Raw genomic sequence first — 15076 nt, forward strand, 5'->3', positions numbered from 1 at the left:
TTGAATGTTTTAATATCTTAAAACAAGAATATAATATTCAAATTAAGGGGTTTATAAAAGTATATATCTATTATATCTCAAAGATCAAATTCTTTATAGTTTTTAAAATTGTATATCAATAATCAATTACGAATTAAAATATAAGAACTAGATTTCAAAAAACAGGATTAATTCCATTTAATCCTGAAACTATACTTTTTAAATTGGATATTCGAATTTATATATCTACTCCCCCTTTTTTTGATTTAGATTTCTAGATCTCTTAAATATCTCGGAATTCTATAAAAACTCTTTTTTAATCAATATTAATTAAATCTCGAATAATTTATTATTAATCAAGTTTTTCTATATCTATATTCGAAATTATATTAGCTTTAACTAAAGGTATAAAAAGATTAGCTTATAAGAATACACTTTTGAATACAGAAATTTATATATTTTGAAAGGCAAATAAGATATTAAACAAATATCAACATACGAAAAAAACTCAATTATATTAAGAAAGAATACTTACTAAACAAAAGATTTTTGATATATTATTTCAATAAGAGATTGATATTCAGATTTAATATAATGAATATCAAAATAAGGGAAATCCTAATGGAAAAGTATTTTTTAATTGATGTTATAATAAATATAAAAAACCAGATTATAATTCAAGAACTTATCAAAATAATATAATAGATCCTAGATTATTAGATTCTTAATAATTTCAATCAATTGATTCAATTATTATTGAATAATATAAATTAGAAAGCGCAAATTGAGATAAAAGTGGTGTATTCGGTGATATGGTGCACTTGGTGTTAAACCACGTTATTGATATTCTATATAAAAAATGAAATTATTAATTCTATATTATAATATTATATATAGGATATTATATATATTAATGATTTTTCGAATACTTTGTTTTTTTATCTTTTTGAATAGCTTTGATAGTAAGGAGTATATAGGCTTTTTAATTATTCGAATTTATAATAACTTATTGATAAAACATATATTGAAAGAGAAAGGTGTAAATTGAAATGAAAGTAGGCTATATACTGATATGGGTCATATGCTGATAAACCACGTTAGAGATACCTAGTACATAATACTATATTTGAACGGTCGACTCCTACATACTCCTTCCTATTCCTACTCCTCCTGTCAAATTGTGAATGTTACCTATTCTCCCTTTCTCTCTTTCTACTTTACTTGTTTTAGACAAAGAGAATTATTAGATATGAATAAATGATACTTGTTATACGAGTATATCGATTGAGAATACATCCTCTACCGAGATTGTGAATCTAATCAAATTGACTGTTTTTTGATTTGTTTTCCTTAGGGTTGTTCCATTGCAGTATTGACCAATGAAACTCCATCATATATTATCTAGGTAAACAGGTATATTCATAACGTGATTCATATGCGAGTGGATCATATCACCGAATGGATCACTTCATTTTATATACAAAATTCGTCTGTGTGTAACCGTGCACTTTCTTTATTTATCGATATAATTTTTCAGAAATTAAATATGTAATATCTAATTATATAAATAATATAAAAATCTAATTTTCATTTCAAAATTCTAATTAATATAGAATTTAATTGAAAAAGAAGGTTTTTGTAATATAAAGTATAACAATTTTAAGCTATAATCAAAACATCTATAAAGAAATTAGAAATTATAGATATTTCATTTTTATTATTATTTTATATCCTTTTATTTTTCAAAATAATGAATAGTTATTAAAATAGGAATATTAAAAATGACTAATTTTGGTGCATTTTCAAGTGATCCATTCGATGATATGATCCACTCGCATATGAATCACGTTATATATATACTTATTACTTACATAATTAATATAAATACTTATTATATAGTTATACAAATATACACACTTACATATCATCTCTCATCTATTATTAACATTCATTCTCTTGTTCCCTTCCAATCTTGCTTGCATCTCTACATCCCTCTCTCTCTCTCTCTCTCTCTCTCTCTCTCTCTCTCTGCATCCACATCTGCATCCGCATCGGAAGGAGAAAAAGAAAGAGAAAAAAAGAAGAAAATCTTCAGCCCTGCTATTGCTACTCTATTCAGATCTTTCCCCTGTTCGCTGACGGAACTTACACTGCCCAGCGCGCCTCGCCTTTTCCAGAGCACAACACCACTTAATCCATTCAATCACCAAACCTCACTATCACTATTCCACATTAGTGTACCCGCCTATCACGGCCTTGTGCATCGCATCTTCCGACCGATTCCCCCCTCCCGTCTGTTCCTAAACACACCAACCCAACCATACATGCAATTGTGCCCCACGTTGGAACATCGACGTATTCAATTAATTACCAGGAACCTACCAGTAGCTAAGAATATCTTTCTCTACCGGCTATAAAGATATCTACCGAATCCACCTTCAAAACTCAATCAATCAATCAATCTCGTCTCTCGACATCATATCCCTTCGATCCGGTTCATTCGTGTCGCGCTTCCGCACGCTATCACCCTACCCCTCGTCGCGGCTTTGTGCCGACAACAGCAATTAATAATTAACAACCTCTCGTTGCTCATAACATTTCATCACTTCGACGTCTATAATCAAATATGTCTGGGTATCCGGGATACAATAATGGAGGCTATGGAGCACCAAACCAGCAGTACCCGCCCCAACCCTACTACCCGTAGGATCAATTTCCCCCTCTCTATGCAGTTCTCTAAGGATTCTCACTTACTTTCATCAGCCCTCAACCAACATATGGAGCTCCTCCTCCCCAAGGCGGAGGCTACGGATATCACCAACCTCCACCCCCACAACAACCTTATGGATATTCTCAAGTAAGAGGTTCATACGCGCAGACGTTCGTTTCCAATACTAATTATCTCTCTCCAACAGCCCCCCCCTCAGCAATACGGCGGATACAATGGTGTGCCATCTAACGCGCCACAATATGGCAGCCCAGGTTCGCAGGAGTAGTCTTGGAGTTGTAGCAAAAATACTGATTATTCTCCCCAGGAATGCCTTCAGTCAGCTCAAACGCATATACAAATGGCAATCAAAATGCTCCACCACCACCACCACAGGGATTGCACTCATTTGGACAAGGTGCCCCTCAAGGCTATGCCTTTCAATATTCCAACTGCACAGGAAAACGAAAAGCACTCCTAATAGGCATCAATTATTTCGGTCAGCGTGGTCAATTGCGTGGATGTATCAACGACGTCAAGAACATGTCATCATATTTGCATGAAAACTTTGGGTATCAGCGGGACGATATGGTTCTTCTCACGGACGATCAACAAAATCCAATGAGCCAGCCTACCAAGCAAAATATATTACGAGCCATGCATTGGTTAGTAAAGGATGCTCGACCCAATGATTCATTATTCTTCCATTATTCTGGTAAGTGATTCAACGTGTACAGATATACTTACTTGTATTGACGTTTGCAGGACATGGTGGCCAAACCAAGGATTTGGATGGGGATGAAGAAGACGGTTACGATGAAGTCATTTACCCAGTAGATTTCAGACAAGTTGGTCACATTGTCGACGACGAGATGCATAGAATTATGGTCCAGCCTCTGCAACCCGGTGTTCGATTGACAGCAATTTTTGACTCATGCCATTCCGGAACTGCCCTCGACTTGCCATATGTTTACTCCACTCAAGGAGTCCTCAAAGAACCAAATCTTGCGAAAGAAGCGGGCCAAGGTCTTCTTGGTGTTATTTCTTCTTATAGTCAAGGTGACATGAGTGGTGTTGCAAGCAATTTGATGGGATTCTTCAAGAAAGCAACGACTGGAGATGATGCTTATAACAAGACGCTGGCTACCAAAACATCGCCCGCCGATGTCATTATGTGGTCTGGAAGTAAGGATGATCAAACATCGTCAGTATATTTTTTACCGTGTCATTGTTATGGATGAACATTTTGAAGAGCAGGAGAACCCCTTGTCGCAATGTGTTGCAAGGGCGTTTTGTGGCATTATTAGCGTCGGAGTTTATGCTATCTTCCGGATACTGAACCTCATTTTGGTTATACATGTACATAAAAATAGTCACGTTTAATTTATAAGCCCTAGGTCTGTACCAGTAGCCAAGTCTGGCGAAAATACAGACCAAGGGCCGCGAGTTACGTTGAGTCGAGTGACCAGCTGACCTCCATCCGTATACCTTCTTACATTTCTGTTCATGAAGAGGTGCTGACAATTTCTACACAGTGCCGATGCTACCATCGCTGCACAAGCAACTGGTGCCATGTCATGGGCTTTCATTACCGCCATGAAGAAAAATCCACAACAGAGTTACGTCCAACTTTTGAACAGTATTAGAGACGAACTCGCTACCAAGTACACTCAGAAACCGCAACTCAGTTGTAGTCATCCGTTGAGTATGTTCCCCTCCTTGCCTTTACAGTCCGTCTAGTGATGCTAATGACAGCAGACACCAATCTTCTCTTCGTCATGTAAAAAGTTGCACAAATTTATTAAAGGGTTTATGATGCAAGGGACAACATTGTAAGGCATGCATATGGACGGGAATTGGGAAGCCATGCAGCTACGAGGCTTATGAAGAACGAGTTGCTTGATGGGAAGGAACAATGATGGGTTGCGGGTTTATGATCTTTTTTGGATTTGATGGATCGAGAACTTGACGGCTGGTTCTGGCATATTTTTTTCCTTGACAAAATGAATGATAGTAAGGGCTGGGATGGATGGATAACGAATACTATGCCACTGAGACGTTTTTCTCAAGACTGATTACCCGAGATGCTCTCTAAGACTGTATTATTTATATGGTGATAATTTATTTCTGCACGCCATAGACCCAACTACTATAAGTTATTTCCATCCCAATCCACGGTATACCATGAAACATAACTATGATCCCCAATTGATTCAACCTCAACTCCAAAAAGATACAGTAAGTATTTTGCTAACTCGACCTTCCCATACCCAATTCAGTACAATTCCAATGCATATTGCATATAATCATTTCTGCATTCATACTCCCGCTATCCTGACATTGACAAATTTCATTACTCGACAAAGGAATTTTGAGGAAAAAAATGATTTGGAAAGAACGCCTGAGATAGGGAATGAAAAATAAAAGAGGATACCCAAGCATTACTGCAATACCTATACTCATTCCCTCATCCCCTCATTCCTCTCCTTCAAGATGTCCCTCACGGCACTCTTAAGACTACTCTTCCTCGCGACACTGAAAGCCGGATTGACGATCGGTTGTGCTTGATTTGCCTTAACGGGTGACGCATTCCGCGATACATCTCTGGATCCAGCACGAGACACGGAGCGCGATCCGGAGCTTTCTTTCCTTGCAGATAATGAACCGGGAAGTTCTTCTCTTGCTGCATTTTCCTGAGATGAAATTCTCTTTGCTCGATTAGCTCTCATGACCTCTAATTTTCCGAGAATCTTCTGGTGGATTTTCTTATTTTGATCCCATGCTTCTGCACCTTTGCGCATGCGGAGACCGGCTATGATTAAGAAAGCTACGGTGCGGATAGTGGCCTTGGGTTTAGGGGAGGGAGCTGGTTCGGGTATCAAGCTTGTTTGGCGGAGGAGGCGGAGATCGGCTTTGTTGCTAGTGGGATGTTAGTGAATGTAGTATTGAGCGGACTTGAAAAAGGGGAACTTACCAAGCGTCATACATGTTGATTTTGGCGGCTAGATATTTCTTTGCGTATGCCAAATCGGCGCGCTTGCTTTCTTCTCGAGCACAACGGGCTTTCATCCATTCGATTTGCATGCACAAACCCTTCAACTCCTTTCCGTGTTTGTCATCTCTCTTTTCAATTTCTTTCGCAAATCGCTTCTCTAGTTCGTCTCTGTCCTTCTTTAGTGCATGGATTTCGTCTTCGGTATATGAAATCGACATATTTGGGAATCTAACACCGCTGCTTAGAGTGCGCTTTTCGGCTTCCCATTCACTCTTCGCCTTGATGTAGTCCTCTTTCGACTTGACGTATTCCTCCTCGAGAAGCTCCAATTGTTCTTTGGCGCTAAGGGCCCTGGCACGTTCTCGGTTACGTTCATCACGGACCCGGCGGAGACTGCTGCGAAGCTCAACTTCCTTGGCGCTTACGCTTTGGATTGCAGTTTCACGGTCCTTGATAAGGAGTTGTAAAGATTCGCGTTGAATTTGAGCTTCCTGAAGCATTTCATGGAGATCTCTGCGCTCAAGAGCAATGGTGTGGTTTTCTCCACTGTTCGCACGTTCAGCCATGAGAGCTTTCTGAAGGCGATCGATTTTGTCACTGAGTCTATTGATAGCTGCCTCAAAAGAGGCATTCCTCGTTGAGAGTTCATCTTTGGTAAGGCGTAGTTCATCCAATTGGCGCTCCAATTGGTCTTTCTCGGCTTCCCAACTTTGTTCTTGATGTTGGAAGTTGATGTTCAAGGCGTTGATTTTTCGTGCGGCTTCTTTGTCTGATTCTTTCATTCGAGAACGGAGATCTTTAAGAGACTGGTGTGCTTCTGAAAGCTGATGACGAAGTAGACCGATTTCCTTGTGAGTAGAGCCACCAACTGAAGCTGGCGAAGAGGCGATGTTAAAACGTGCCATATCAGTCTCGTGAACTTTGCGTTCAAGCTCAGCAATTTGTCGTTTGAGACCCTTAACTTTATCCTTGTGAGCGGTTTCACGTTGAATATATTCATTTTCTTTTTGACGCAATGCTGTGAGATCTTGTTTGATTTCAGACAATTCGTGAGAATTTTCGTTATGCTGATCACCCGATGCTGGCTGACTTGCCAATTCCAGGATTCGCTCTTCCAGCTTGCTAATAGTTTTCCTGGCTGTAGCTAACTCTCGCTTTTCGGATGAGCCGCGAAGTATACGATGTAGGTCCTGAATCTCAGCGTTGAGGCGAGCTTCTTCAGTACTGGCTCTCTCGATTTCTTCGTTCAGCTCCTTTTCGATAGCCTTTTGCTCTGCCACGGCAACTTTGTGGTCCTCACGAAGTCGGCGAACTTCGTTATCAAGCTTCATCTTGGCTGTTCGAAGCTCAACTCTCTCTTCTTCGAGACGGAATGTTTCGTCTTCTTGTTGCTTCAAAGCCCTCAATTGACTCGAGATCTCATCTTTCTCGGCCTTGAGTTCAGCATTCGATGATCGGAGAGAGTGAAGTTCAAGGTTAACTTTGCCAATTTGGTCTTGCAAGTTCTGTTTCTCCAATCGCACCTTTGACAGCTGGGCCTCGTGATTCTGCAACAGCTTGTTTAAACTCTCTTTCGATCCTTGGTCAGCTTGGAAGTCGCTATGGAATACCTCCAGTTCTGCTCTTGCACTAGTGGCTGATGCTTCTGCTTTCGCAAGATCTTGCTTAAGAGTCTGTAACTGTCTCCGAAGACTATCAGATTCGTGCCTGGCAGCACTAACATCTTGATTGGCTTGATCGGTTTCCTCATCAAGACTGGTCTGCAGAATCTCAACTTCATCCTCCAGGCCCTCAATTTTTTCAGCCAAGGATCTTTGCTCACGCTGGCTGAGTCTAAGCTCTTCACGAACACTCGCCAGTTCGGATCTTGACTCTTCCAATGCTTTGCGACGAGCTTGAACATCTTCGTTCAACTCGTTTATCTGGCGTGTAAGAAGAGCTTCTTGACTCTCGTGCCTCTCTTTCTCGCTGCGCATAGCCTCTCGAAGTTTCGACTCTCTCCCAGATAAAGAGCCTTCGGTCTGTTGAAGTCGATCGATGGTTTTCTGGAGGCTTGCCGCCTGTTCTTCGGCACGGGCTCGTTGGGTTTCAAGATTGCGTTTTTCGGTCTCCCAGTTCTCAATGTCATCATCGTATAGGCGTTCTTTCTCCCGAATTTCTGCTTTGAGGTCCTCAACTTCATGACTAAGGCGTTCTATCTCTTCTGTGTATTGATCCCGCACGTCACGTTCGTTACCAAGTGCCAAAGTCTTCTCATGTGTCAATTTATCTTGGAGATCCTCGATTAAAGCTTTAGCCTGAGCCAAATCTGCTTGTAGACTAGCAGATTCAGCCGTCAGAGCGTCATGTCGGCCCTGGAGGAGATTCTTCTCATCATTCCTCTGTTGGAAATCTCTCTGTAATCCTTGCAGACTTTCGAGTCTAGTAGCAAGAGCTTTTCGCTCGCGAATAGTCTGATCCAAGTCATTTTCCACCAGTTCAATTTTATCACGAAGATTCTGCTCCTTCGCTTCACTGTCACGTTTCAAGTCCTCCAGTTTCTCTTGCCATTTTTTGACTTCACGTGTTTTTTCGGCATGCTGCTGTTCCAAGTTTTGGTGTCGTTCTCGAAGATCTTCTAGTTCGTCTTGTAAACGGTTGGCCTTCTCCTCAATTTGGCGACTCAAGCCTTTAGTTGTGATGGACTTGTTGGCTAGCTCATCCTGGAGTTCTTCTAGATTGGCTTTGGCACGCTCTTTATCTCGAATGGCGTCTTGATGACCCTCTTTAGCTTCTTCAGCTTCGATTCTCAGGCGTTCTACATCACGCTCTAATTCCTTAATCAATGACTCGGCCTCTTTGAGCTCTTCATTGGATTGTCCAGTTGCTTTCTCTTCCAACTCTATCGCTCGGCGTTGCGATTTCTTCAGAGCTGTTTCCAAGTTAGAAATAGTTCCGACATGTTTCTGAACATCATCCTTCAAATTGTCAATATCGTCCTCCCTATCATTAATGAGCCGATCCTTTTCGCGCAGATCTGCTTCTAAATCGTCGATTTTGTTCTCCATATCGGCGTACTTGTCTTCCTGGCTTCGCACTCGGTTTAATTCATCTTCCTTCTCCTCCAAGACTTGCCGCAAAGTATCTAGCTCTTCCTGTTGCCCGGCACTCACATGCCTCCTCTTAAATTTCTCTTGCATATCCAGAATCTGTTGTCGATATTGCTCGACATCCTTTTCGGCTGCAGTCAACGTTTTTCGGAATTTTTGTAACTCCCTTTGCATGGTAACTTTGTCAACTTTGAGCTCGGTGTTTTCTTTTAGCGCAGCTTCACTGAACCCCGGCCCTGCCTTTCTCAAGGCCTCTTCCAGGAAATGGATCTTAAGTTTTAGTCCAAAGTTTTCCTTCTCAATTCTGTCAATGACGTTTTCTTGCTCGCGTAGTGACAATTGGTTTCCATCTTGTAGAACCCCAGGCCCCTCGTTTCGCCGGGGCAGTAAAGCTGCGGGTGTCGAGGCTGTACTACTGTCGATGTGCGGCATGGGAGTACCAGCTATAAAAGAACCCGTTCTTGAATCGTCCCCGTATGCTGATCCGGCGGGTAATGGGCTGAAACCTTCCTGAATTTTGTCCAATCCACCCGCCCGAAGAAATGCTGGTGTTGCCTGAACGTTCTCTTTATTATTTCGACGAGTGCTATTCATCGTCGCATTCTTCAGTAGAGGTGTGAACTCTCCTCCCCCAAGCCCCGCTGGCAAATTTCGTCTGTCCCCAAGGGTAGTGCGACTTCTGGGAGTGCGAATGTTGACACCACGGCGGCCATTTTGCATCTGCGAAACTAGGTTGTTGTCTTTTGACGGCGACTGGAAAGACTGTTCTTGTGAAATATCGAAGTCGAGAGCATTACTACCTAGATAAGTAGCATCCCCAAGAGCCGTTCGTGGTGTATCAAGCCCTGCTATTCCGGCTTGCACCATTATGAAAATTGTTGTGAGTTTTGAAGCTCAAATTAATGTAGGAAAACCCTTTATAATTTACTGTGAAAAAGATGCAAGAATAGCGACCATAGCGATTGACCCCAAACCAAAGGCAATGTCTTTAGTCAAAGTGCAATTGTAAAAGAATAAGCTGAAATCGTGATTTTTGGAGACGCGTTGGGGGGATTGAAGTTTTCTGAAATGATATCAATAGATACCTACGCGATGGTCTCGATTGTTTACGTTCTTTCCAATAGAGGTTAGCGTCGGGTTGCCAAAACAAACACCTCGCACGGCTCTTTTTTTGTGCCAATGAAATTAAACCATCATACCGAATGTTCAGCCTCATCAAACTTCGAAAGTCTCTTGTCAACACCGTCTGCTTTCTGAGATATCGAAGCTTCTGTAATGACGAATATTGCTAACATGGATGGGCTCGATAATGATTTTAAGGGGTTCAATGAAGGTTTCAACGGATTCCCTAAAAGACTTCCCGATGATTGTGTGGAATACTCACTTTACATCATTGACTCCAAGTTAAAATCACAAAAGGATTTACTTAGCAAGTTAGAGGATGTGCGGAAAGAATCTTTGAAACTTCTGAAGGATCTCACTAAAGATTATATATGGCAACGGGATGGCTTCAAGGTGGAAATGAAGAATGAGAAGGGTACGATATCCACAATATATTGGCATGCGTCAAATGATTAACGATGTAACAGGCTCAATGTATCTTAACGGGATTACAAATTATGGAGATTCGGTCGAAGACGAATGGCTTATTGTGTATATACTTAAAGAATTGAGCAGTCAATTTCCCACATTATGGATCAAAGTTGTGGACTCCGATGGCGAGTTTCTATTAATTGAAGCTGCAAATGCTCTACCAAGATGGTTGAATCCCGAAATCGCAGATAACAGGGTGGGTATTCTCGTTCACATACAGTAAGGAATAAGTTCTGACACCTAGCAGGTATGGATTCATAATAATGCTCTTCACATTATACCATTGCGTGCAATCACTGATTCCTCAACCAAAACCCCAACTGCCCCAATATCTCGATCACTTACCTTAGAAGAAGCCCACAAAACCATATCCTCAACCCCAGAAATACTCATACACTCACCCATGATCGAAGAAGAGGCGTTCTATCGTTTGCGAAACTATCCGGCCCAAATTGCAGCATCCCTTCATCATGCTCGCATCACAATACCGCGGAAAGTTGCTTACATACTACATCTTCGCCCAACTGCTATCGCCCCGGCAGTCGAAGCATTTTATCTTCGAGATCCAATTGCACTCAAGCCTCTTCAGTCCCTCTCATCTAAACTTGCATTTCCCCCTAAGGATTTAGTCACCGTCTCAGCCCGATTTACAAAAGTTCTCTATGCACAGCTGAAATCACAACAATTTTCTACCCCTATCGCATGGAAGGATGTTTTAGCACCGCCAAAGAACGGCGCAGGATTGGACAACTTGACGCGATTAGAAATGGGAATGAAGGTCACTTCAGGATTCGAAATGCTAGTAACAGATCCGAAAAATGCCGATTATCGATCCGTTAGAGAAATTAATATACTTCTAGAAGATCTCGAGGAAGATGCTTCCAATCTTCCTAACGATGATGAGATTCTGACGTGGAATGACAACATGAGAGAAGATGATGAGAAATGGCTCGACATCAATTTCGAGGACTTCGAAAGAGAGCTGGATGGAAAGAACAAGGACAAGAAGTCGGCGGCTGGGATACCTGGAGCTTTTGGACCGGAACCCCCGTCTGGATTTGGCGATGCAAAGACTGAAGCTGATTTAAAGAAAATGGTGGAACGATTCGAAGCTTTTCTAAACGACGATGACGCCGGTCCTGACGGTGCTGAGATGGATGAGATGGATGACGATGACGATGACGATGAAGACGAAGACGATGATGATGATGATATCGATGATGATGACAGTGAGGAGGACAAAGATGTTAGCTTTGATGAAGTGGAATTTGCGAAGATGATGAGAGAGATGATGGGCATGCCAACGGATGACATAGATCAACCTGCATCTCGATCCAAGCCAGGAAATTCCCGCAGGGTTGAAGAAATCGATAGCGACGATGAGGATGAAGAGGGCGATGAGATGGAGGAGATACAAAAAGTGATGAAAAGGATGGAAGCAGAGTTGAACGAAGCTGGAGCGCTCAATTTAGATCCAACCCCAAGCAAGATTGCTGCCCTCGCCGGAAAGGGGATGGGCACTGAAAAGGGGAAGCAACGAGAAGAAGTAGATGAGGAGGACGAGGAAGAGGAAGAAAGCGATGAGGAATTGGATATCGATTTTAACCTGGCGAAAAATCTATTAGAAAGTTTCAAGAGTCAAGGAGGCATGGCTGGGCCCGGGGGCAATCTACTAGGTATGATGGGTATGAAATTGCCTCGCGACGAAGATGACGAAGGGAGAAGTCGTGGAAAGAGACCTGAATAAAGATTGAACAAAAATTACAAGATATTTGACTATTGCTTGGGTATCACTAAGTACATCAAAAATTCGCTGGTATGCCTCAATTTTCATCCACCAAATCCTCGATACCAATTTTTTGCCTCTTGGAACTCTCCGTCTCCGGGGCTACAGATGAACTCAGGCTTCGCGCTCTCTTGAGCATATCATTGACTGCAACATCCACTTTTTCCAGTTCTAATAACGCAGCGGTTAAATTCCTCCGGTTTTCCAACTCGCGTCTACTGCTGTCGTTTTGGGGTCGGTAGTATTCTGTCACTATTCCCAGTACAGCTCTGTAGCAGCGGTAGAGTAACAATCGTACTTCTGCATTTCCTGTGTCCTCGATGAGATCATCTTCGTCACCTGCCTTCCAGCCTTCCATGAATCCTTCACTAGGATTTTCGAAAACGTTTGAGAGTAATGGGTCTCCAAAGACACCCTGACTCCAGTTTCGTAGCCCTGTCACTTTGAGACTTTCAGTCGGGATGTGCGAACTGCCTTTGATTCCATTCTCGATCATTACATTCCGTTCGCCTAGATCTAGTAGTACCAATCTAGGAAGTTTGACAGCGTCCATGCGCCAAGATAGACGTTGGTAATGTGATCGCACTACATCGTATGGAAGTAAGACGGCCATATCTTCTCCATCGCGTAAAATTGATTCAAGTAGCGTATTGAAAGCTTCGGACCAGGTTGAGGAGCCTGAGCCTAAAGGAGCTGAAGGGGGTGATTGTTTGAAGGGATCTGGGAGGACTCGGGCTGCTGTACCGAATGTGCCGTTGGGTGATGTGAGGGAAGCTAAGCTTCGAGTTAGAGATCCGACTTGTTTGTCAATGAGGTGCCGGTCGGAAAGACTGAGGTATACTGAGAGTGCAGAAAGTGTTTTTCCGGCTGTTGGTTCGAAGATTGTGTATGGTAATGCCATCTCTCGGTTATTGGATGAATGCTTGAGCATTTTCGGTATCACGTCTTCTAGTTTGATGGATGCTAAATCATGTTCTACATCTTCCACGCCATTGGTAGTTACGCCTTTGGACTTTTGGCTTGAAGTATCGAGGAAATGTACGAGAGTTGCTTCAGAGTACTGAAGCGTGGTCTCGTGCCTCAAGAGACGAACTGCTAAACTGGGCGCAAAGGATAGGAGAAGCTTGTTGTCATTCGACATGTTGAGAGTGTATAGTCTGGGTAGTTGGGTAGAGGGTAATTCTTCGACACTTCCTAGTTTCATGTCCGGTACCACATGGCTAAGTATCTCCTTAAGACGTCGTACTGGGACCGAGTACATAAGCGACGTCTTGAAGGACTTGCCAGGGACGGCTGTCTTGTACGAAGCCATTATGAGCAGTGAGGTGGTATTCAGATATGAGGGTGAGATGTGGATATGTATGGTTTTGGGATAAAGTGGAGTCAGTGGGTTTGATCAGCCTGAGGATGAGGGTGAGCAAATTGATAGGGATATGATATGTATGTCGTGTTTCTGCAATCTGGCAGTAGCTGTTCTCGGTTGCTTACTGACTTGGATCATAGCCTTGCCGGGCTTTTACCTTAATATGATAAGTATAAGGTTGGCCAGGAATATTTGGCGGCACTCTGGTCTCGTCAATTCGCTTATAGTATTTTTCGATTGGTCCAATTGCAGTGATGAAGTCCGTGGCAACTGGCTCCTTTGAGCTCCACAATACTGGAAATTAGATCTTTGGAAGATCGGCGGTGGGAGAGACGCACAACACCCAAATTATGTGATTAGGTAGGAATATTGTTCTGCATCGAAGTATTGATGTACAGTTGTAAAAGTAATGCTCGTGCTCTCTGGTGTTTGAATATTGGATGCCTTAAGGTGGTACTCAACAAAATATTGGTGCCTGCGGAGGGATGCAAGGCAGCCACCTCCTTGAAAACCCTGAAGTGTTCTGCGGGTAAGAGAACGTGAATTGGGTAATTTCCCAATAACGGATAGTTTTTTGAAATGGGTAAGTGGAACAAAATACGAAATTCTTGGAATCTTATCGGCGGCAGGACTGAATTTGTGGATAATTGTGGATGATCGATGACCTTGAGCTGTATCGGGTATCTATCGTGTCGTTGTATAGCTACTATTCTGTAGGTCTATCGACGAAGAAGTAGATATAAAGTAATTCTCGAAGCGAAAGATGGATGTCACTTTTCTAACGAGAAACGGAGCTTTGGACGAATAGGGTTTAGACAACCGATTGGAGGTGAGATTGAGGCGCTGTTTTGAACGATTCTGGATTCTGGAACATTGGGGGAGAACTTTTCCGGGACATGGAACTTGTACTAGAAAGGCAATTTTTGAGAATCATTCATGTATGGTGACAAGATGAAATAGAATCTAAAGATGAGTGGAGTGCGCTTGAGGCGTGTATAGGAGGTCTTTTCTTAGATAGCTCCCGCCATGGAATAACAATCGTGTCTAGTGTTGGAACTTGGAAGCTTGGTTGGCAAGATGTGGAGACTTCAGGTACGGGGTGTTCGATGTATGTAAAATTTAAAGAACTAGGTCATAATGGGTAACAGGATCTTCAATATCCCGGTCTATGTATTATCATCGATCCAATTACGGGATTGTCGAGAGTCGAGATTATGTTGATATCGAGAACTTTGGTACCCGAGACATTGGCATTGATGCAAGAAGATACCGATGGCTGTAGATGTAGATGTAGATGTAGATGTAGATGTAGATGTAGATGTAGATGTAGATGTAGATGTAGATGTAGATGTAGATGTAGATGTAGATGCAGATGCAGAAGTAAAGATGGTAAATGCAGTTCGGACATGAACGAAGAAATACACATATCAAACTACATACAAGAGCGGATTAGATGTCGTATTTTTCTTGTGTGATTGATACTGATTGGTATTTGTGGTTGTAAGTGTAGTGGCTGGAAGTGAAATTTGAATTGATTAGATTGGTGGGGGTATGTCAAGCCTGA

At 42.1% G+C, this 15076-nt stretch overlaps 4 protein-coding genes across 4 annotated transcripts; 2 read left to right on the forward strand and 2 right to left on the reverse strand.

Moving 5' to 3' along the window:
* Positions 1-1910: 1910 nt before the first annotated feature.
* Positions 1911-4824, forward strand: EAE97_009715 (uncharacterized protein). The gene is made up of 7 exons (XM_038880230.1): positions 1911-2682; positions 2743-2836; positions 2895-2961; positions 3015-3401; positions 3452-3890; positions 4222-4391; positions 4445-4824. The coding sequence occupies exons 1-7, from the start codon at positions 2606-2608 to the stop codon at positions 4468-4470; spliced, it is 1260 nt and encodes a 419-aa protein (XP_038728936.1). The 5' UTR covers positions 1911-2605; the 3' UTR covers positions 4471-4824.
* Positions 4825-9637, reverse strand: EAE97_009716 (uncharacterized protein; the record flags this gene model as incomplete). The annotated part of the gene is made up of 2 exons (XM_038880231.1): positions 4825-5605; positions 5661-9637. 2 exons carry the CDS (start codon positions 9635-9637, stop codon positions 5146-5148), a joined length of 4437 nt encoding a protein of 1478 aa, XP_038728937.1. The 3' UTR covers positions 4825-5145.
* Positions 9638-10063: 426 nt separating this feature from the next.
* On the forward strand, positions 10064-12110 carry EAE97_009717 (uncharacterized protein; the record flags this gene model as incomplete). The annotated part of the gene is made up of 3 exons (XM_038880232.1): positions 10064-10307; positions 10360-10559; positions 10611-12110. The coding sequence occupies 3 exons, from the start codon at positions 10064-10066 to the stop codon at positions 12108-12110; spliced, it is 1944 nt and encodes a 647-aa protein (XP_038728938.1).
* A 76-nt stretch (positions 12111-12186) lies between these two features.
* On the reverse strand, positions 12187-13461 carry EAE97_009718 (uncharacterized protein; the record flags this gene model as incomplete). Its single annotated transcript, XM_038880233.1, has 1 exon — positions 12187-13461. One exon carries the CDS (start codon positions 13459-13461, stop codon positions 12187-12189), a length of 1275 nt encoding a protein of 424 aa, XP_038728939.1.
* Positions 13462-15076: the final 1615 nt, after the last annotated feature.

Source organism: Botrytis byssoidea (genome assembly GCF_014898295.1).
Source record: "Botrytis byssoidea strain MUCL 94 chromosome Unknown BBYS_023, whole genome shotgun sequence".
NCBI lineage: Eukaryota > Fungi > Ascomycota > Leotiomycetes > Helotiales > Sclerotiniaceae > Botrytis > Botrytis byssoidea.